Raw genomic sequence first — 24,090 nt, 5'->3', positions numbered from 1 at the left:
GTGTGGTGGAGTGGACAGTGGCAGCAACATTTATAAGATGGGAAACAGCACACACTTCATATCAGGGCTTTTGTTTTTCTCCCCAGAGAGCTAGCTGCCCGTACATCACATGCTCCCGCTTTCCCGTACCACCACCCTCACAGTCAAGAAGAACCCATGTGTGTAAAATCTGCCTAGCTGCTCTCATCGCAGCACCGTGCTGTCCTGTGTCCTTAGGGCATCAGACTTGGCAGCCACGGAGCAGAAACCCAGAGAACAGTGAGTGACAAGTGTCTGTGTCACCTGCACACCCGGGCAGCTCTAGTCACACACCTGTCCCCATCACTGCATACCTGGACGGCTCTAGTCACATACCTGTCCCATCACTGCATGTCCCCTCTCCTGAGATGTGGCTGCTTCAAACCAAAAGGTCACTCACCTCTAGGGTCCTTTGGCTAAAACCTTCGCAGTAACAGACCCAACAAAGGAAGTGACTCCTATGATGGCAGCATTTGGAAGACCTGACTGAGGAAGCTTTCTGCCCTTGGACTATGACTCCCTGAGGCCTCCTGGGTTTTTTATAGGCATTGGTCACCTTCAGTCCAGAGCCAGGCTTGCCCAACCTTTTTTTTTTTTTTTTTTTTTTTTTAAAGATTTATTTGGGCATCAGCATTACAGATGGTTGTGAGCCACCATGTGGTTGCTGGGAATTGAACTCAGGACCTTTGGGAAAGCAGGCGGTGCTGTTAACCACTGAGCCATCTCTCCAGCCCCTTGCACAACCTTTTAACATTATAATACAACCTTGCCCACCACAAAGCTCAAGATCAAGAACTGAGCCACTGAGTTACAAATAAGTAAACAGTAAAACAAAGCTCTTGATGTTTTGAGTTTATTAGAGTTTTTATGTTTTGGCTGTGTCCATAGCTGTTCTTCCCTGTACTAGCCAAGAACAGCAGGCTGGACACGCCGGGGGCACTGTCCTCAGGGTTGCCAGCGTAGTGCATGATCTCAGATGGTAATGGGCTTTTTGTTTTGTTCGTTCATTTGTAGCAAAGCAGGCAGGCACAGAGTGCACTATAAAGACAAGATTTGTTCCCCCGTAAGTACTGGATTCTTTTTCCTTTCTTTCTTGTGTTTGTTTGTTTGTTTGATTCTTGAGACAGGATTTCTCTGTATAGCACTGGCTGTCCTGGAACTCACTTTGTAAATCAGCTGTTCTTTGGTTTTTCGAGACAGGGTTTCTCTATGTAGCCTTGACTGTCCTTGACTCACATTGTAGACCAGGCTTGTCTTGAACTCACAGGGATCCATTTGCCTCTGCCTCCCGAGTGCTGGGATTAAAGACACCACCACCACCCTAATGCAGCCCACTGCACAGACTGGTACTGACTGGCTCTCTTCAGAGAACCAGTGGAAAAGCTGATGGTTGGGCTGCTACTGTGATCACTAGCAACAGACTGATCCTTGTCCATGACCTGAGTTCCCCAACGTCTGCCAGGACCTATAGAATGACGGCATGCTAATGCACAAGCTAGTACTGAGGAGCAAACAGCTCAAGTTAATTCATGCTGTGATTTCACTCCGAAACTCCACAGGCTCATGTTTCGATTGCTTGCTCCCCAGTTGCTGGTGCTGTTTTGGAAGGCTGTGGCATCTGGTTCTGGTCTGCCATGAATGAAGCTGTCCCATCATACCTGCTGTGACAAACTTAAGTCCCCTGACACCACAAGCCAAGATAAATCCTTCCTCCCTTAAGCTGCTTCTGACAGCAACTTGGTCACAGCAGTGCAAAGTAACTAATACGGTACGCATGGATTTCAGAGCTCCATGCTGGGCACGATGGTGCACACCTGTCATCTCAGCATGTCAAGTAGAGGCAGGTAAACGTGAGTTCAAGGCCAGCCTCAGCTACATACCAACATACTGTCTGTTTACTCTACACACAAAACACCCACTAACCACCATGAAGAGAGACTAATAGCCTACAAACACATGAAGCTTTACTGTCACAACACCTGGAAAAATTTTATATAACAGTAAAACTTGGAACAATTTTTCAGGAAGATAAAGAGGAAAATAATATCCTTTTGCAGTGAGATTTTTCACACACACACACACACACACACACACACACTGGAGAGATTGGTCACATCTGTTCTGTTTGTATTCAGAACAAAATATTGCTTAGTACATTTTATTCATTTTTTTTTTCTGTTAAAGTTACCTCTGAGGCTACCTGTAAACAAATTTAGGACTGATTCTTGGCAAAGAAAAATACAAAAAATTGGTCTTCTGGCTTTTTCTTAACATGTATGCACAAGTAATGTGCAGGCATATATGCATGTGGAACCCAAAAGACTGCCTCGGGTACCCGCCTTCTTTGGAACAAGACCTTCCAGCCTCAAGCTCACAAACTGGGCTAAGCTGGTGACCATCAAGCCCCAGGGGTCTGCCTGCCCTCATCTCCCCAGAACTAAGGTTATAGAAGCACAGCACTGCACCTGGCATTCTTACGTGGCCTGTGACAGCCAGACTCATGCAAGCACCTAACTGAGCTCTCTCTCTCCTCCTGAGATTTTTTACAAGGCTATTGTGCAACCAGAGTTTGGAGTCCAGTCTCACACTGTTCTCTGCAAGGGATCTAACTGGTAGACCACACTTTTACTAGGTGACAAAAGGGTGCTACGGAACAGTACTTAATGTCCGCAAAGCACCATGGACTCTGAAACTTCTTAGCAATCCTGGTTTGTGTTTTGTGTGATTGACGGCCATGCAAACAAAGCACACAGTACTTGAAGGTGTTCAGAACATTGTGATTCGTCTGGTCAGCCACCTGGGAGACCCTCACAGGCAGGCCTCAGATAAAGGGCCTTCACTTAGGCACTAGCCAGGGGAATGGAAAGTCTGCCATGCCCAACACGTAGGCAGTAACTCTGTTCAGACAGAATGGGGCTGAATGTGGACGAGGGTGACAGAGGCTAGCCCTGGGTCTGAATGTGGACGGTGGTGACAGAGGCTAGCCCTGGATCTGAATGTGGATGGTGGTGACAGAGGCTAGCCCTGGATATGAATGTGGACGGTGGTGACAGAGGCTAGCCCTAGGTCTCAATGTGGATGGTGGTGACAGAGGCTAGCCCTAGGTCTCAATGTGGATGGCGGTGATAGAGGCTAGCCCTAGGTCTCAATGTGGACGGTGGTGACAGAGGCTAGCCCTGGATCTGGGATCAGCCACCATCTCCTCGGTTTAAATCCAAGGTACAAGAGTGGTACAGGAATCTTGAAAAATCTCCTTGTGCTAACTTTCAAAACATAGTCCCCCTCCTGAGTGCCTGTGTTTTCTTCCTGCATACATATAATCTCCTTACAGATCTGGCCAAAATTTATAGCCCATTTAAAATCCCAGATAAGTGAACATATTTTCATGGTTCTAGTGCACAGGCCTGAGATGGAGAGAAACAAGGACTGTGGGACCTCCTAGTGGTGCCTTCTCCAGAAAACAACAGTCCCGGGGATCTGGGAAGTCTGCAAATTCTTTATTGTTCTTTTTCAATAATATAAAATGTAGTATTTGCAAACACATCTGAATCATCTCAATCAGGAATTTCATTTAAAAAAATTAATCACAGAATTTTAAATTATTCAATTTGCAAACACATCCCTTCTACTTCTGATACTGATTCCACTGCAGTTTTCTTCAACCGTTTGACCTGAAATTAGACTAGACCATAACCTCAAAGATGGCAAAAACATATAGGCTCATTTCCTTCCCCCCGCCAGCCTTGCCAGAGCCCAGGTAGGTAACGTGAAGGGGAGAACGGTACGGACATGCTTCATCGTCCAAGCCTGCTGCTGGGTACGCAGCCTGACTGGCACAAGTGAGACACTGCAGCCTTCCTGCCTCAAGCCACAGGCACTCCCTGAAGGTAGTAAGAGAGTAGCTGAAAACCCACTGCGTTTTTGTTTTTCTAGTTTTACCTATCTGAACTACCAAGGAGACACTAACCTTCAGCCTCAGGAAGTGATAGGCAGAGTTAATTTCATTTTTCAGTTCTGGGTGGGCTTTTGTTTTTCTTTCTCTTTCAAAATTTTTTGAGGGGGTCAGGGCCTCATGGAGTTGAGCACGGCCTTGTCGAACCCCAACTTCGCAGACTTCAGCCCCTCAAATGTCGGGAGGACAGGAATGCCCACACACTCAGCTCAGACGAGGTCTCCCTCTTAGCCCAGCTACTCGAGGAGCCAGCATGCAGAGGCACTTGGGGCCAGAATGCTGGCTCAGGGTCATCTAGTCTCAGGTGACCTTGCTTTGTGACTGCACTGCTTAGCGGCAGCCAAGACCAGGAGACTGGCCACCGTCTCCAACATGACGGGTGAACAACTCTTTGACCTGTGATTTGGTGAGAACTATCTGTGAGGTATGTTTTGTGTGTGGAAAAAGGTAGAGAGAAATAATGAAGGAAAAACCAGACAAAAGCATGTACCTTATATTGGTTTCTTCAAACCAAATGAATGTCTGTACTAAGAAGTGAGCAAGAGAGATACCTCTGAAACAAGCTTGGTAACCTCTTCCGCATTCCCTCCGGTGCTAGCTTTGAGATTCCCCACACAAAAACTTTCCTTTCAGAAGGAGCTCTCAGCGGGCAGTGGTGGCACACATCTTTAATCCCAGCACTCAGGAGGCAGAGACAGGCGGATCACTGTGAGTTCGAGGCCAGCCTGGTCTACAGAGTGAGTCCAGGACAGCCAAGGCTACACAGAGAGACCCTGTCTCGAAAAAACAAAACAAAAACAAAAGGAGCTCTCTCCCAGGCTATGGGCTGGGATTCCCAAAGGTCATGCGCAAATAAGCTGAAAAAGGTGTGGGGGATCCTCAGGCTCACCCTGAGGAAGCAACTCCAATGTCACAGACTGGAGGAAGCAATGAAAAATCAGCACCAAACAGTGGGAAAGGAGCCTGGTGCCTGCACCAGTCCTTTCAAAGCTAGGACAAGGCAGCCACAGCTCCACTGCCTGAGGGGCAGGGCAAAGGAAGGCTGAGGCACAGCAGGGAGACCCAGCCTCCCAGATATTTAAACTTGGCTCTGGTTTACCAAACAATCTCCAAGGGTGCAAAGCATACGCGATGCTTCTTTCTTGCTGTAATGCTGGTAAGAGTTTGCAGCACTCTCAGAGGAGCTAAAGCTCCGAGGTGGAAACTGTGAAGGAGTCACGCCGTAGGTGTGTGAAGGTTATCTGGGTACAGGCATTTTCCTAGCTGGAGGAAGTGTTGCTCACCTCCATCACTGTTCTCTTTAGGGACACTGTGAAATGTGCTTAACACAATCTGAAAGCCTGTTCCATAAAACATAAACTTTCCAGGGAGTAGGATGTGTCCAGCTACACAGGCCCAATCTTGTGTCATGTGCCGTGTGCAAGCTAGATAGTCTTCCTGAGTGATTTCATGAGGGTGTGACAATGGGGGAAAAGCACTTGGAAAACACACGCGCTGAATGTGGAGTGCACACTGCTGTGGTTAAAAGAAAGACATCCTTCACACACTCAGGAACCTGACCCCTGTCTCTCCGCTCCCTGGGCTCCAGCTCAGGGGCCCAGGAGTGCTGCATGGAGACCTCCCTGGCAGCCTCGGCCACCGTCCCCCCTCCCCCCGCGTCTCCAGCTAGAAGTGGTGCTGGTGGAGCGCTGGAGGCGAAGGTCCCTTCTCCAGTCTTTTGACATGGCAGGAGTGACAGAGTAGGTGGTCCTCCAGTGGGTAGCAGCGGTGGCCGTCCTCCTCATTAAGCTCCAGACCGCAGTCCTGCAAGGAGGCAAGAAGGCACCATAAACACAACAGACCACCCACCCGGTCAGCAGAGTGCCCCGCAGTGTGGGCAGCTCCTGGCCAGTGGAAGAACCAATGGCCACCCGCCGCCATGAAGCTCTTCAGATGGGATGGGTTGGAACTGAGACATAGCTTCAGAACAAATGCACACCAGGCTTCCAAGACAGAAGACCCAAAGAGGATAGAAAAATATCTTATGTATAGTTTTTATATGGACCACTTGAAATGATAGCACTGTGCATCTTTTGGGTTGGTTAACTAATCCCAGGCATCCCTCCTCTTCTGAGATAGTGTCTCTCGCAGGCAGGCTAGATATGCTCTGTAGTCAAGGATGACCTTGAACTTTTGATCCCCCTGCCTCAGCATGCTAGGTGCATATTACCACTCCTGCTCGGTGTGTTGCTTCATACTGAAGCCGGGACTTCATGCATGGTAGGCACGCACGCTGCTGAGCCGCATCACCAGCACCCAGCCTGTCTCCTTTCAGCTGTTTGAATGTGGCTACTAGAAAACGAGGAAGGACACTCATGATTTCAGTTGTGGCACTTGTATTTTGTTGGTGGTGGTTTTGTTTGTTTTTTCATGACAGTCCTGGAACTCACTCTGTACTCCAGACTGCCTTTAGCTTAGAGATGCACCACCGCTGCCTGGCAAGGCACTTTTATTTTCAGTGGCCAACCAGAGTCATGAACGTGCAGAGAAGACTGTTCAGTCTTCACTCTCTACTCCAGACTCGCCGTGTGCCGCGCGCCATGATGAGCACCTGCTTCTTCAGTGTTGGCAGTGAGACCAGTCTGCACGTGGGCCATGCTCTCTGCTCTCCCCACCTACAAGACCACGAGTGAACCTGGTCCACGTCTATGGATGAATCCTCTCAGTATGGAGTAAAGCGTGGTGGGGAGGGACCTCTGGCTTTTCTGGCAGTCATGAGGCACTTGTGGTTCCTTCAGTGTAGGATATCACACAGGTCAGAGAAGCTCCCCACCACCTTTGAACCCACTAATCCATGGACTTATCTCCAAAAGAGCTCAGTTCAGACACCTTCTGACAGGCAGAATGTTCTGCCCCCAGGAGGGAAGGACACCCATCCCCACCCTCCTCATACATGTCAGTGTCCTTGACTGTACTACCTCACGCTACCCACAATCCTCTGAGCTTTGCAACTTTAGAACCTTCTCATTTTGAATTTGTAAAAAAAAATAGAATAGACCTTCACACCAAGCATCGGTTACCACCCCCACACAGTTCGCTCTTGAGGACGGACCTCTGCGATAACATGGTGGCCACCTCAGTCCCATGACCTAGGGCTGGGCAGGGAGAGGCCTACCTCACAGTGGTAGCACTCTACATGGTAGTCTCTGTCCATGGACACAACACGGATGGTCTCATCTGAGCCCTGAGACAACAGAAAAACAAGAGAGGCCAGTTAGAAGTCCATGGAATGTCAGCAACAATGGGGCAGGGTGGAAAGAGACTGTGGGGTCATGGCAGGAGGCCTTGGGCGAGGACTGTAAGTCAACAGTGAATACTAAAGACTTGTAGGAAAAAGACCGGATTCAGTGGATGTGAGAGTGGGTGGGTGCAGGGAGATCTGGGATGTCAGACACAACACTGAGAAAAGACCAGTGGGGACGTTTCTTTTAATTTAATTTTTTTTTGCATGTGTAATGTATGCGTGACTGCATGTGCACAGGGACACACATGTCAAACAGGCACGAAAAGGACATGGGGCTAGGAAGCCAGCCCTGGAGAGAGAGAGAGAGACAGTACTGGGCATTGGAGGGGTATGTTGAAAGATGAAAGAACAGGTTACAGATCTTCCAAGTGACTCAAGGAAGATACTCCAGTCTGTAGAAGACCTAGGAACAGATCTAGAGAGCGTCTTACCTCTGGGGGCAGGATGGGAAGTCCACAGGCTGCACACTTGGGGGCCAGCACTCTGAGGGGAAGCACAGGGAACACAGTACACACCTGTGTTGTTACCAGCATAAAAACGGCAACCGGGGCCTGCCAGGAGCCCCACTATGGCCAGCCCTAGGGGTATGTGGAGTTGCCAGGAGCCCCACTATGGCCAGCCCTGGGGGGGGGGAGCTGCCAGGAGCCCCACTATGGCCAGCCCTGGGGGTATGTGGAGCTGGGCTCACTCTTTGGAATATGAAAATCATTCCTGGCTGCTACAGGGACATGTGGCTGCTTCCTGCTCCCTTAGGAATAAAGGTGTAGCTGGTTGTTTGCTCCCTTCCTAGCTAGTTGGGCTGGTTCATCAAGTAGAGAGTGGTAGGCGCTAAGCCTGACTCGGTGCCTCGTGAAATTAGGTGAAGCTGGAGCCATAGGCTCGTTGGCTTCCTCTGGTTAGCGTTTTGTGTGAACAGTTTCTGTGCGGGTCCCTGAACTCAGCGGGGCCGCCTGCAGGTTGTCGTCCACTCCCTCCCTCTCTCCTTACTTGTGATAATCCTGGACACAGTAGATCTTGTTCTCGGAGTCCACGGTGAAAGGCACTCCATCCAGACACTCATTACAGACGACACAGCGAAAGCAGCCAGGGTGATAGGACTTCCCCAGGGCTTGTAGGATCTGAGAGCACACACACAAAACTGTTCGTGGGGAGAAAAGGAAGGAAGGGACGCGGAGAAAGAGGAGCATACTGGCACAGGCTCTACCTAGCGCAGAGTTTCATCTGGACAGAGGTCAAGAGAGGGCTAGTCTGCTTAGACACAGCATCAGGAGAGGAAGGACCATGCACTCCCTCGGTTACTGACTGGGAGGAATAGCAAGACTCCCACCTGGTCCCTCTTTCAAAGCAGGAAAGTTGCTCTTTCCTAAAAAGCAATGCTAGGTAAGGCTAGGCCTGTCCTGGGACCAGAACCTTGGGAAAAAGCAATAAACCAGTTAAATCCAGTCACAAAAGCTTGTATCCCTGATAAGGAAAGCAGCAGGTGTATAAAAGAATGGAAGGAAATTCCAGATGGAGCTAGGAGAACTTGGACAAAACCTCTTTATATCCTGGGACCCCTCCATGTGGCTTTGATTCTGCAGTGTGACAACCTAGAAGCCTGGCTGGAGACCTCATCATCTCAAGTCCAAGCAAAACAGACGAATCCCTCTGCTGTTGTCCTTGTTTTTAAAACACAATGAAGGGAAAGCCCAAAGGCCTCCTTCCTCTCCATGTCATTTGATTTGGATGTGATAACTTGAGCTACTAGAACCTTCCAAAACACAGACAACCAAGAAGCAGGAGGGGGAGACGGGAGGCAGGAGGGGAGGGGGGAGGAGGAGAAGAGAGGGGAGGGGAGGGAGGGGTGGAAAAGGGAGGGGAGGAGAGGGGAGGAGAGGAGAGGGGAGGGGAGGAGGAGAGGGGAGGGGTGGAGAGGGGAGGGGTGGAGAAGGCAGGGGAGGGGAGGAGGAGAGGGGAGGGAGGAGGAGAGGGGAGGGGAGGAGAGGGGAGGGGTGGAGAGGGGAGGGGAGGGGAGGGGAGAGGGACAAAGGGAGGGAGGAGAGGCAATGTGAGGAGAGAAAAAGGGGAAATAGAAGGAAGGAAAGAGGGGAGAGGAAAAGGAGGAGAAACAGCTGGAAAGGCCAGTGGGTCAGTAACAGAGCTCATTAGGAATGGCTGTGGAGTCCCCGTCTCAAAGTGTGGGCCCTGAACCTGCAACTTTAGTACTACCTGGGAACTTGGTAAAGACACACATTCCCAGACCCCACCCCAGATCTCCTATTCAGAGTCACAGACCTAATGTCTAGCAGCCGGTGTCTTAAGATAATTGGACGCGTGCTATTAGAATCGGAGACTGCTGTAATTTGCAGTTCAAGTGTGTTTGCTGATTGAGTGGGAGATTTACTTCTGCAATTACCCGGGCCATGAGATAGCAAAAATAACAGAACTGTGACATCACCACGGACAGGAGCACCCAACACCAGTCTGCAGGGAACACACAGAGCAGCCACCCACGGCTGGTGTTCAGCCTAGAAAGCCTTCACACAGGCCTAAGGAAGGGAGCCTGCGGGACGCTGCAAGACCGTGGAAGATATGTGCTACCATCCAGCTCCTTCCACTGGAAGTTTGTCGCGCTCGCGCGCGCGCGCGCACACACACACACACACACACACACACACACACACACACACACACACACGCCGCCAGGGAGCACAGGAGGACCACTCTGCTATCGCAGATGGTATCTCAGACTTCCTCACTCCCTATGGGTTTTACTGCCTCTAAAACCCTCTCCACCTGCAGCTAACCGCCAAAGAACACCTGCCAGGCTTCCAAAGTCCACTTGGCAACTGGAATGCATTTCCTCTTAAAGGCAAAGAGATCCTTAGATTAACGTAGCCCTCACTGTGCCTAACGTCAAATCCAGAGAAGACACCATTTTGCTACATCCTGGCTGGTCTCCAAAACTCTGGCATTGAGGAATAGGCCTATTTCAGAAAATACCCCTTTACTACCCGTGTTTTCAGTTTATACAGTTGGATAGCTGGGGCTCTGCTACAGAGCTAAGTGTGTGTCTGCAAGAGTCTCTGGGGCAAGAGAGATGACTCATCAGTTAAGGCAGAGGATCTGAGTTCACTTTCCAGCACCCACATCTGCTGACTCACTGACACCTGTAACTCCAGCTCCAGGGGTCCTGACATCCTCCTCTGGACTCTATGAGCACTCACATACTTGTGGGCATACTAACACACACACACACACACACACTCGCGCGCACACACACACACACACACGCGCGTGCGCACACGGAGAACTGAACTCACATGGACATACCACTTCACAGGCACACATAATTTTTATAAGTAAAAAATATTACATTAGAATTCTTGACAGCTGAGAGTTCTGTTTTAAAGCTGCCAGTCAGTCTTAAACAGACAGGTAGAGGGCTACGGCTTATGGCGTATGCCTGCCTACACACTCACAGGTACTTTGTGGCAGAAGCCACATTCCTCGGTGTAGTGGTTTGAATGAGGACAGCCCCATAGGCTCATATAGTTGATTTTTTCGAGACAGGGTTTCTCTGTGTAGCCTTGGCTATCCTAGACTTGCTTTGTAGACCAAACTGGCCTCGAACTCAACAGTGTTCCACCTGCCTCTGCCTCCCACTGGGATTAAAGCCACACACCACCACGCCCAGCTGGCTCATATATTTGAATGCCTGGTGGAACTATTTTGGAAGGATTTAGGAGGCGTAGCCTTGTTGTGAGAGGCGTGTCACTGGCGGTGGTCTTTAAAGGTTTTTTTTTTTGTTGTTGTTATGGTTTTAAAGATTTATTTATTATGTATACAGTGGTTTTGCCTGCATGGACACCTGCATGCCAGAAGAGGGTACCAGATCTCATTACAGATGGTTATAAGCCAGGATGGTATTGAACTCAGGACCTCTGGAAGAGCTCTTAAACTCTGAGCCATCTCTCCAGGCTCAGTCTTTAAGGTTTTAAAAGCTCTCTCTGCCTCCTACCTTTGGACAAGGATGTAAGCACTTAGTTACTATTCCAGTACCATGCCCATCTGCCATGCTCTTTGCCAAATAGTCATGACCTCACCCTCTAGAATTGTAAGGCCCCAGTAAACTGTTTCTTGGCTCAGTCATGGTGTCTTTTCACAACAGTTGAAAAGTAATTAATAGCCAGGCGTAGTGGCGCACACCTTCAATCCTAGCACTCAGGAGGCAGAGGCAGGTGGATTGCTGTGAGTTCGAGGCCAGCCTGGTATACAAAGTGAGTCCAGGACAGCCAAGGCTACACAGAGAAATCCTGTCTCAAAAAAAACAAAACAAAAAAAGAAAAGTAATTAATACTTTCAGGGAGGCTTTGGGTAGTAGTGAGGCCACAGATGCCCCAGGGCTAAGCACTGCTGTGTTTAAGGCCTAGATGACAGCAGATACTACTCCTCATGAGCAGGGAGAGCTCTGAACACTGTTGCTTTATAATGTTGGTATATAGCCAGAAATAAAGCACAGCCATCAAAGTCATGTACAAAAGCTGAGAATGTAGCTCAGTTGGTAGAGCGTTTGCCTAGGCCCGAGGGTCAATACCCAGCCCAGGCCTGGCATTGTGCACACTCCTTTAATCCCAGTGCGCAGAAGACAGAGGCAGGTATATCTCCGTGAGTTTGAGCCAACCTGTCCTATATAGCAAAGCCAAGGCTACGTAGTGAGAGCTTATTTCAAAAAATTAGAACAAACAAAAGACTAGCAACACATACAAATATTGCTGATGCATGCCTGTAATCCCACCATTCATAGGCAGAGGCAGAAAAATCAGAAACTTAAGGTAGTCTTTGAGATCAGCCTGAGCTACATGAGACCATCGCAAAACAAAACAAAGGGAAAAAGAAAAGCCATTTAACAAGAGTGCTCTGAAATGGCAGGAGCTACACACAGGTAGCTCAAAAATGGCAAACACCCAAATTCATATGCCATACAATGAAATCAACTTAGAAATAAAAACAAAGGAACTACTCAGATAAGGAACAGTGTGTGTGAATCTCATAACGACATTTTTCTTTTCTTTTTTGGGGTAGGGGTTGGGTGTGGGTTTTTTGTTTGCTTTTTTGTTTGTTTTGTTTTTGCTTTTGGAGACAAGTTTCTCTGTGTAGCTCTGGCCATACTGTAACTCATTCTATAGACCAGGCTAGTCTTGAACCCTGAGATTCACCTGTGTCTGTTTCTCAAATGCTGGAATTAAAGGCGTGTGCCATCACCACCCAGTTTAGCTCTTAAATTCTTTTTTTTTTCCTCCATTTTTTTGTTTTTTGGGGTTTTTTTTTTTTGTTGTTGTTGTTGTTGTTTTGAGACAGTGTTTCTCTGTGCAGCCTTGGCTGTCCTGGACTCACTTTGTAGACCAGGCTGGCCTCGAACTCACAGTGATCTGCCTGCCTCTGCCTCCCGAGTGCTGGAATTAAAGGCGTGCGCCACCACACCCAACTAGCTCTTAAATTCTTAAAGGCCAGTTCCCATCAATAAATAATTTGTTAACTTAGTACCTGATTCCACAGGAAACCTTATTCTCACTTATGAAACAAAGACTGAGACCCAGACACCCTAGAAGAGCCAGTGGCTGAGCACAGAATGGGATATGAAAGCCTGCAGCCTGTCTGTATGAACGCCAAAAGCTTTCTCAGAAATGGCTTGTGCTGGAAGAAGAAAACAACAGCATTCCTCTGACTGGACCTGGTTCCCAGGTGACAGAAAGCAAAGCAACCTGGTCCTAGCACCTCACTGGGAAAGGACCACAGAGAAGCCAGAGGTCGGTGGGTGCGAGCAGAATCACGGTAGTGTGCGTGGTTTAAAACTGCTCTAAGCCGACCACAGCTTCCACTAGAGAGGAAGCAGCTGCACTGTGCAAGAACCAGCAGTGACCACAACCAGGAAGAAAACGTGCTCAGCTGTTAAGTTCTTTTTAGCCTCTTTCCAAAACAATACTCACCATGTCCATGATCAGGTGTCCACAAAGAAAGCACCTGTCTGCAGACTGCTGAAAGCCAGAGTACTGTAGAGAGAAGAAAGACAGGTCAACCACCTCCCCACCAGCAGGGAGAAGGATGGGTTTCTGAGAAACCTATGGTTCCCCATAGGGTGGGTGTGCAAGCGTGTGCAGTGTCCTGGGCAGTGCTGGGCCGCCCATTTTAGTAGCTGTATCTGGGCCCCCTCACTGTGTCAAGCTCTATACAACAAATTAACACAGAGAGGCTCTAATCCCTCATCTCAAAGGTTCCCAAAGACAAGATCCTTAGAATCACTTGGAAACTTGGAGCAAATATGAATTATGGGTCCCAGAGCTGAGTGTGGCAGCACACACCTTTAATCCTAGCACTCACAGAGGCAGGCAGATCTTCATGAGTGTATCCAGGACAGGGCTGGGGCTTGGCACCCTGTGTCCCAATAAGCACATGCACACTGACACTTGCATGTGTATGCATAATGCACTGACACACACTCCTGTATATGCACACTTGCATATCCGCGCGCGCACACACACACACACACACACACATGCTGACTTGTCTCATGCTCTAGGAGGGCCATGATTTGTGCCAGCTGCAGAGAGTTTACATTTGGAATTCTGGGCACTCTTAAGAGGGTATAAATGTGAGAGCCCCAAGAGGGCCCGTGGCAGCAGCTGGTCCCCTGAGGCTGATTTTGCTTTTGCTATTGCTGGGTAATTGGATTGCTGGTTGCTGGTTGGAGATATTCTGATAAGGAAGATTGGACTTGCCCCAAGGAACTCAACACCCCCAATCAACAGGAAGTAGTCTAAAGAGGTCTATATCTCCTTTCTCATAGAAACTTCTTTCTCACCTACCTTGTGTGGGGATGTCGGAATGGATTGGGGTAGAAAAGTGTGGTAGATACAAGAATCAATAAAGTAGCCAAAAAGCACTGACATGCGCGTGCATGTGCACTGACACAAGCACATGTGCGTGGGTGTGCACACGCGCCTCTCTCTCTCTCTCTCTCTCTCTCTCTCTCTCTCTCTCGTTGGGAGAGAGGTACATGCACACATGCATAAAGCTTTTAGCTTGTCTTTGGCTTCAGGAGTCAGGCTACCCAGGCATCCATGAGGAGGGAACAGCCCTCTCCTAGCTGTACCAGAAGCGCAGAGAAACAGTTTCCTGCCATCAGGCCTCTCAGGACCCTGCCCTAAGCCACCCTCCCTGCAGTCTGCATGATATACTCACCAAAAAATCTTCCTCACAGAATACTTTGCCATTGACAAAATAGAAGGCTTTTCCTCTTAACTTTCTGCCTGAAGTAAAAACAGGAAGATGGGGTAAATGTAGGCATAAGGTTATTGAATGGTTTAACTTTTGATTTCTGCCTCAATGTGGTGTAAACACTGCTCCCCAATTGTTCCCTGGTATGCCAATAAAGCAGCTTGCAGCCAATCGCTGAGCAGGGGAGAGAATAGGGCTGGACTTCCTGTCAGTCAGGGGAGGAGGAGTTAGAGGAGGAAGTAGGGGATTCAGCCATGGGAGAGGTCCAGGAAAGATCAGTACAAAGGAGCTCCTACAAGTGCAATTATTGCTGGATGTTTGCTGGGAGTAAGACAAATAACATAGAGGGTTAAGAACAAATTTAAACTGTTGAAGATTGTGTTGTGGGGCCGGAGAGATGGCTCAGAGGTTAAAAGCACTGGCTGTTCTTCCAAGGGTCCTGAGTTCAATTCCCAGCAACCACATGGTGGCTCACAACTATCTATAATGAGATCTGGTGTCTTCTTCTGGTGTGCAGGTGTACAAGCAGGCAGAAGACTGTATACATAATAAATAAATAAATAAATCTTTTTTTTAAAAAAAGATTGTGTTGTGAAGCTTATTAAACAAATATAAGAGTCTTAATTATTTGTGTGATAGCCAGGTTAAGAAATAAGCTAAGAGAAACAAACACTGTCTTATAAAAATAACTTCAACGGGTAAAAGAAAAAAGGTTACTATGTAATAAAGTTAGCATTAAAGAAAGGGCCCCTGACTCTAACCTCACATAGGGAATGCCAACTGTTGATGACAGTTGTTATTTTTAATTAAAGGGTGCTATTAGCTGGTGGTGCTGGACACCTGTAATCCTGGCATTTGAGAGGCCAGGCTAGCTGAGGCCACACAGAGAATAACAGTGTGGCCCTCAGCAAAGAACAGACTAAGTCCAGGAAGAAGGTTCCCTGGCTGGTGCTATTTAATAGAGAAATTTGGAGCCAAAGTGGGTTCACCATATATCTCCTTCTAGGAGTTTGTCACTGCTTAGAGGTGTCCGTGAGCCTTGGTGACAGGCTAGAGGAGGCACACCAGCACAGGGCACTGGCAGCAATCTCTCCTGAGGACCTAAGGACAGTCACCCAGGACAACCTACCAGAGTAGGGAAGGATGTGTTGTATTTTCTCTTGATGTTAAGTGGTGTGGTCTGGGGTATGGGACTTCAAAGCATGAACTCTTAGATTAGACTTCTGATTCTGTGAAGCTGAAACACTGATTAGAAAACATCATCAGTGTGGTGGTGCACACCTTTAATCCAGGCACACAGGAGGCAGAGGCAGGCAGATCTCTGTGAGTTCAAGGCCAGCCTGGTCTACGAAGCAAGCTCCAGGACAGCCAGAGAAATTCTGCCTTAAAAAACAAAACAATGGGCTGGAGAGATGGCTCAGAGGTTAAGAGCACTGTCTACTCTTCCAAAGGTCCTGAGTTCAATTTCCAGAAACCACATGATGGCTCACAACCATCTACAGTGAGATCTGGTGCCCTCTTCTGGCCTGCAGGTGTACATGCAGAACACTGTATAATACATAATAACATAATAAATATAGAAACCTTTAAAAACAAAACAAAAGGAAAGAAAAAAAAAAAAGAAAAGAAAAAAAAATCAACGTCTTTCATCACAAATGAGCGAAGAGCCAGGACACATCCTTGGGCAAGTTCATCCTCAACACCTGTGCAGGGCATGCAGACACGGCTCTACAGTGCCAAGGACACCATGTGCTTCTGGTACCCAACTGCAGAAACCCACAGGCCCCTGCAAGTCCCAAAAGCCTAATGAATTCTTGGCACTGCATGAAGCCAAGATCCTGGGGTCAAGGACCTCACCTGACAGCCAAATCACCAATGTCACAAAGCATGGTGGCACGGGCCTGTCATCCCAGCACTCAGGGGGCTAAGGAAGGAGGGTTGTGAGGAAGAGGAGGAGGAGGAGGAGGGAGAGGAGGAGGAGGAGGAGGAGGAGGAGGAGGAAGAGGAGGAGGAGAAGAAGCAGCCTGTTACGTCATCTTCACAATCACCTTGGTGATTAACAGCAACCTAATATCTACCACATAACATGTCGATTCCACCTGCAATCAAGGGAATGTAAGTTAAGGCCAGGCGGTGGTGATGCACTCGGGAGGCAGAGGCAGGCGGATCTCAAGGCCAGCCTGGTCTACAAAGTGAGTCTAGGACAGCCAAGCCTACACAGAGAAACCCTGTCTTGAAAAGCAGAGAGAGAGAGAGAGAGAGAGAGAGAGAGAGAGAGAGAGAGAGAGAGAGAGAGAGAGAGAGAATTATGTAAATTAGAAGCACAGTGAAATTCTATCTCCATCTCATAAACTGGCAAAGCAGTAAATCTGGTTGGGTGTGGTGGTGCACACCTGTAATCCTAGCACTCAGGAGGCAGAGACAGGCGGATCAGGAGTTTTGAGACAAGGTCTCTCACCACTGTAGCCCTGGCTAGCCTGCAGCTCAGGTTTGTAGACTAGGTTGGTCTCCACGTCATGGAGAGTCTGCGGTTCTTCCTCCTGAGTGCTGGGAATCCAGGGCCAGCACCCTCAGCAACAGAAATTACACTAAATCAGGCGACCACTGGAGGAGAATCCAAGGCAGCAGCAACCCTGGGAGTCGTCTGTCAGAGCCACAAAGGCAGTAGCCATCCAGGAGTCGTCTGTCAGAGCCACAAAGGCAGTAGCCACCCCGGGAGTCGTCTGTCAGAGCCACAAAGGCAGTAACCGTCCAGGAGTCGTCTGTCAGAGCCACAAAGTCAGCAGCCACCCGGGGAGTCATCTGTCAGAGCCACAAAGCAGTAACCGTCCAGGAGTCGTCTGTCAGAGCCACAAGCACTGAAATCCTTTTGAAAAGGGTACAACACGGTCTAGAGACAAAACGGAAGCATCTTCAATGCCCTGGAGATAGGAGAACTCATAAGCCAAATAACCTAGAGTTATAGTCAATGCATTGCTATAAAGAATGAATCCCAATCATTTGATTTTACCAATAAAGACTCAGGAGCCAGACACTGGGGTGAAAACCTACAAGCTCAGAGAGACAGGAAAAGCACCCAGCTGACCTTCCTACTCAGCCGATGTCCCAGAAGGAAAAAGCTAAAAGCCCCTCTTCTCCACGCTGTCTTAACTATCCTTCAACTCAATGCCCCGCCTTTCTACTTAATCCCTGTCAGCTGGCTTCTTGCTCCACCTCTTGACTTAGGGTTAACTTTATTAAATCCTGTGTACAGATAGTGTTTGGACTGCTAGGGCTGAGCCACACCACAACCACCTGTTTACAATAAACAAAAAGTTCTTGGATTAAAGGTGTGTGCTAGGGCTGAGCCACACCAAGCAAGAAACAGGTTTTATTCTTCTCAGTCTCGGGGTCACACTGGGATCAGATGTCCTGCAACAGCAATGCATGTGACACTAAGTTAAAGAACTGGATCTATCCATATCATTAGTTACACACGCAGCGTCCAGCGTTTGACACCTGTCCTTCCGTCAAGTCACACCCAGATTACTGAGTCCTTGTCCAGTGAACACCCATGTTTCCCTGATTTGTCCTTAAGAGTTCTCAGAGGATGAACCAGTTAGAGATGGAACCAAAGGTCAAAGGCGCTGAGGCTGTAGGCGGAGCACTAGAGGGAGCAAGGGTGCCACCAGAAAACAGGACTTCTTCTTATCTGTGAAAAACACCAAACACCAGCTGTCTCCAGGAGTGAGGTCTAGGAAGTGAAAAGGAAGCTGAGCTAGAAACCAGTGCTTATGGGATGGAGGAGCTGGGGAGATGGTGGCTCAGCCATGGAGGAGCTGGGGAAATGGTGGCTCAGCCGTGGAGGAGCTGGGGAAATGGCTCAGCCGTGGAGGAGCTGGGGAGATGGCTCAGCTGTGGAGGAGCTGGGGAGATGGTGGCTCAGCCGTGGAGGAGCTGGGGAAATGGTGGCTCAGCCGTGGAGGAGCTGGGGAAATGGCTCAGCCGTGGAGGAGCTGGGGAGATGGCTCAGCTGTGGAGGAGCTGGGGAGATGGTGGCTCAGCCGTGGAGGAGCTGGGGAAATGGCTCAGCCGTGGAGGAGCTGGGGAGATGGCTCAGCTGTGGAGGAGCTGGGGAGATGGTGGCTCAGCCGTGGAGGAGCTGGGGAGATGGTGGCTCAGCCGTGGAGGAGCTGGGGAGATGGCTCAGCCGTGGAGGAGCTGGGGAGATGGTGGCTCAGCCGTGGAGGAGCTGGGGAGATGGTGGCTCAGCCGTGGAGGAGCTGGGGAGATGGCTCAGCCATGGAGGAGCTGGGGAGATGGTGGCTCAGCCATGGAGGAGCTGGGGAGATGGCTCAGCCATGGAGGAGCTGGGGAGATGGCTCAGCCATGGAGGAGCTGGGGAGATGGCTCAGCCATGGAGGAGCTGGGGAAATGGCTCAGCCATGGAGGAGCTGGGGAGATGGCTCAGCTGTTGAGAGAGCCGGATGCTCTTGGGGAAGACACGGGTTCCATTCCCAGGACTCTCATGGCGGCTCATAGCACGCAGTAACTCCAGTTCCAGGGGGTCTCACACCCTCTTCTGGCCTCCATGCACACCTTGCACGAGGGTGGAACACATGGAGCATTGGGCAAACACCATACACATCTAAAGAAAATCTTAATAGGGGAAAGGTCAGCTCTATCCTGAAATCTACAGAGACCACGATATGCAAATGTCTTAAATCCCCGAGCATGCAAACAACCACAGGTGTTACACAACATGGACTGGAAAGCCTTCGTGGTGCCTGCCACTGCCATTTCCTAAGCTCCTGAGTGGGTGTAAAATGACAAACTCTTCCTGGAGAGGAAGTTTTAAGATGCTTATCTTAATTCCGTGAGTCTGAATTGGCTTCAGTACAGAATAAAAAAAAATGTCGATAAACATTTACTCAAAGAAATGATTACACAAAGCGGAGCAGCTCTCGGTGATGCACTGCTGTATTGCCAGAAAATGCTTATGCTGCAAAAAGACAGAGCACATTGATGAACGAAGAAAGCAAGCTGCATGCGTGTAGTCAGAGCACAATTTCATTTTGGAAAATATCATACACACCACTGATTCGGCACAGGGAAGGGAAAGAGGGGCCAGCAGTGGAGGAGATGTCACAGGTGAAAGTTACTTTCTTCTTTAGGTACTTCTAATATACTTGAAAAATAGTACTAGAAATTTCTTTCTTTCTTTCTTTCTTTTTTTACTTCGCACTTTTTTGTTTTGTTTTCTTTGTTCGTTTTAGAATTATGTATAACATAAAAATACTTATTTAGGCCAGGCGTGGTGTGGTGTGGTGACGCATGACTGTAATATCAGCACTCGGGTGCAGAGACAGGCAGATCACTGTGAGTTCCAGGCCAGCCTGGTCTACAAAGTGAGTCCAGGACAGCCAGGGCTACAAAGAGAAACCCGGCCTTGAAAATTCAAAATTAAAAAAATTTTTTAAAAAAGATGTGTTTTTGTTTAAATTTATGTGTACATGCATGTATGTGCCATGCGTAGGTGCCCAGGGAGGCCAAAGGATATTAGATTCTCTGGCACTGGCAGTGCAGGCAGCTGTGAGCTGCCTACCATGGATGCTAGGACCGAACTCGGGTTCTCAGGAAGAGCACCGAGTGTTCCTAACCCATGATGCACCTCTTTAGCCTGGGCTTTGTATATATTTTTTAAATCCACCCCCCCCCCGGGACTTTGTATATTTTAAGGAACAATTTTTATTTATTTATTTGGTCTTGGTTTTGGTTTTTCGAGACAGGGTCTCTCTATGTAGCCCTAGCTGTCCTGGATTCACTTTGTAGACCAGGCTGGGCTTGAACTCACAGTGATTCACCTGCCTCTGCCTCTGCCTCTGCCTCCTCAGTGCTAGGATTACAGGTATGCACCACTGTGCCTGGCTTTAAGGAAGACTTTTAGGCCTTGCCGCACATGTCCACTACTGACTCTGTCTTGTCCCCTGCCTTTCAGGGAACTCGACAGTCGTTCTCTGCTCAAAGCCATCTTCTGCTCCAGACCTCAGACTGGAGAAACGACTCACTGGAGTGAAGCAGGAATCAGGCACAGGCCTGTTTCTACCACTGACCAGAGCAGTAACATCAGAATTGATTACTTCTGGAGTATCGTGAAACCACAGCTTCCAGAGCACTCTCAACTGTGGAGGTTCCTCATATAAACGTAACTCTCCCCAGTAATGGTATGGAGCCCAGAACCTTGTCCACGACAGGCAAGCGCCTGCTGCTGAGCTCTCCTCCCATCAAAAGCGTCATAAATGGGGAATGCTGGGCTCATCCAGGTGACGACCGGGCAGCGTCTATAAAGGTGCCAACCAGCTGCTTCGTTAGGCCACCCCACAGTTCTAACTTCTGTAAAACACAAGTCTACGTTGTCCCTTCCTCAGTGAGTGCAAACGCAACATCTTTACACATCGGGCCTTTGTTCCATTCTGTCACAGGTAAGTGTAGTCAGAATTCTCCAATACCATGTATTTGGATAGAGCAACCCTGGCTCTAACTCATACTTGGAGGCAACTGCTACCTGTTTAGAGAAAGGAGGCACAAGGGAGCAAATCGGGAAACAGAAAGCAGCCCGTCGTGAGAGCAGGGAAGCCAAGAATGCTTGATCCAGGATCAGTCACTCCCGATCAGGCCAGACAGACACCAGCTCACCTAGAGATCCAGGAGCAGGGTGCTCACGGCTAGAGCGCAGAGCTACCACTAGGTGGTGCTAAACCCAGGCAGCAGCAGGACAGACTGAGGCAACCATTCCAGAGCGTGTTAGGAGGTAGCACAAATTACTAATCTTGCAATAATGCAACCCTTCACAGGAGGCATTTGAGCCTAACTTGCTGCATTCTTACTGAATCTTCCTTTGCTGATGGGAAATTAAAGACTAAAGAAGTCAAACTTAAATGTTGGAGTTGAGATTCAAATACAGGTCTTCCCAGGGCAAAGTCAACAGTGTCGTCACACTACAATCTCTCTTGTTTCTATTCTGTAAGGGTTTTCTCTCAGAGTGCAGTACTTGGGGGAGGAGTGAGCAGCTACTGCCATAAGTGGCTATGCACACATGAATATAAGTAAGCAACTTTAATGGTTAAGACTGTATTCCAAGTACTTGATCGGCACGGAGATCACAAGGCTGTGGGGTATCTGTATTGTCACACAAAATGATCTACTTCTTCAAGCAGCCTTTGACAGAGATGTTTCCCCCAGTGCTGGAGGTGAGAGTGTTCCCAAATTGTATGTTGCACCCCTAATCCCAGTGTGATGAGAGAACACACACTTTACTCCATTACAGGAAAGATGTTGGGTTTCTTCGTATTACCAGAGAAATCTCACCCTTACTTTGCTCAACTGAGCAGTGAGATACGCCACTGTTTGACCTCTCACAGAACAGAAGCTTAGAGGCATGCGTGTCATCAAGGAGCCACTGCAGATAACATGGACAGAGGCCAGAACAAGCAGCCCAGTGAGCAAGCATCACTCGCGGTGTAAAATCACCTGTACGGGAGCGTGTGGAGGTGGCTCAGAAGGGTCACTTGTTGTACAAGCATGAAGGCATGAGTTTGCATCTCTAGAACTCATGTTAAAAGCTGGGTGTTGGGGATGGAGAACTGGCTCAGAGGCTGAAGAGCACTGTGTCTGCTCTTCCAAAGGTTATGAGTTCAAGTCCCAGCAACCAACCACATGGTGGCTCACAACCATGTATAATGAGATCTGGTGCCCTCTTCTGGCCTGCAGGTGTACATGCAGTGTACATAATAAATAAGTAAATAAATAAATCTAAAAAAAAAAGCGTGCTGCTGCTATGCTCACACCAGTAACACAAGGGCTACCTGTAAAACCACATATACACTCACCTCCCCACCCTACACACCACCACCTGTGGATCTGTCGGGTCCTGTCTCAGAGATCCTGGTTTAGTACGGATGAGAAGGAGCTGAGGACCCACGTTCCTACTAAGTTCCCAGCTACCAATGATGGGCTTATCCAGGGACCGCTGAAAAGCACTGGGCCATTCTGGCCTTGATCCTGACCAGGGTTCCACCTGGTGCAACGCACTGTGGTCAAATCATAACACTGGATGACAAGCATCAAGCATGGGAGTCAGAGCTGCAACTTTAGAATTCTAGACTCAGAATCTCCTGCTCTCCAGCTGGGTGAGGCGATGCATTCCTGCAACCCAAGCTCTTAGGAGGCAGTAACAGGAAGATCAGGAGTTCAAGGCCTGTCTCTCTACTCTGAAAGTGTAAGGTCATCTTGGGCTAGATAAAACCCTGTCTTAAAAGGGGAAAAAAAGGCTTCCAAGTAGGACATGGCTGGAGGTATGAATACTAGCGGTGCACCAAATAATGTTTCCCTGAGTTGGGAAATACAAGTCAAAGAAGTTCTTAATTTTTCTATTATCACATAGTTAATAAAAATATCAACTGATAAACATACAGAAAAGCCAATCAAAACCATTTCCTGTGAATGTGCTGAATAAATATTTCACATTTGCCTTCAGAGTACTTCAACAGATAAAATCAATGTGGATAAGTGACAGGGACAGCATTGAGGGGCCACACAGAGGCCAGGCATTTAATCTGACAAGTAAAACTATGCTGCAGAAACACTACTCTCTTCTAGAAACAGGAATGAGATAACAAATTCTAAAAAAGTAGTTGGCCATCGGCTGACTTCACTACGAATGTTTCCTTGATGGGTAAAAATGCAAAGGTTTCTCAGCAAGATGAGTCCCTCATTAAAGGAAGTAAGACTTAGCAGTCATCTAGATTAGTTTACATCTGTGTTGTCCCCAGTGGCTAATAGACACATGAGGCTAATTACATACAAATGTAATTAAAACAAAGTAATATTAAAAGTTCAGTTCTGAACCAGGTGTGGTGGCGCACACCCTTAATATCAGCACCCAGGGAGGCAGAGGCAGGCAGATCACTGTGAGTTCGAGGCCAGCCTGGTCTACAACATGAGTCTAGGACAGCCAAGGCTATACAGAGAAACCCTGTCTCAGGAGAAAAAAAAAAAGTTCAGTTCTGGGCTGGAGAGATGGCTTAGTGGTTAAAGCCATCGGCCGCACAATCATGAGGGCCAGAACTCAGATCCCAGAATATGTGAGTGTTTCCAAAGCTGGGTTGGTAAGGTCACTTCCAAAGCCAAGGAACAGGGTGCTGGGTCCCAGAGGCAGCTTGAGACTTTGTAAGGAAAGCTAAGTGACTCACAAGAACATTTTTGGGTTGGGGGAATGAGTCAGTTGGGAGTATAAACTTCATGTAAACATGAAGACGGGAATCTGATGCCAAAGTCTGCATTAAAAAGCAGGCACTGTGGAGTGTGTTATAATCCCGGGCCGGGGAGTTGAGGACAAAGGATGCACAGGGCTCTCTGGCCTGCCAGTCTAATCTCATTAGTGATCCCTAGGCTAATGAGAAATCTTGTCTCAAAAGACAAGGTAGATGAGCCATGGAAATGGCTCAGTAGGTAAACAATGCTGGCCACCAAGTCTGATAGCCTGAGTTTGATCTCCAGAAGCCACATAGTGGAGGGAGAGAGGGAGGGAGGGAGACAGAGA

The 24,090-nt window shown here is 48.5% G+C and overlaps 1 protein-coding gene across 1 annotated transcript in view; it reads right to left on the bottom strand.

Moving 5' to 3' along the window:
• Positions 1-5,625: 5,625 nt before the first annotated feature.
• Positions 5,626-24,090, bottom strand: part of Limd1 (LIM domain containing 1) — a 47,527-nt gene continuing 29,062 nt past the window's right edge. The window contains exons 3-8 of the mRNA XM_051140234.1: positions 14,475-14,542; positions 13,223-13,285; positions 8,241-8,371; positions 7,685-7,736; positions 7,125-7,193; positions 5,626-5,773 (exon numbers count right to left, since the gene is read on the bottom strand). Of these exons, the coding sequence (XP_050996191.1) occupies positions 5,636-5,773; positions 7,125-7,193; positions 7,685-7,736; positions 8,241-8,371; positions 13,223-13,285; positions 14,475-14,542 (521 nt within the window). The 3' untranslated portion in view covers positions 5,626-5,635. The remainder of the gene's footprint in view (positions 5,774-7,124; positions 7,194-7,684; positions 7,737-8,240; positions 8,372-13,222; positions 13,286-14,474; positions 14,543-24,090) is intronic.

This window comes from Acomys russatus, chromosome 32, assembly GCF_903995435.1.
Source record: "Acomys russatus chromosome 32, mAcoRus1.1, whole genome shotgun sequence".
Taxonomy (NCBI): Eukaryota; Metazoa; Chordata; class Mammalia; order Rodentia; family Muridae; genus Acomys; species Acomys russatus.
This window is presented reverse-complemented; position numbering and strand designations above follow the sequence as displayed.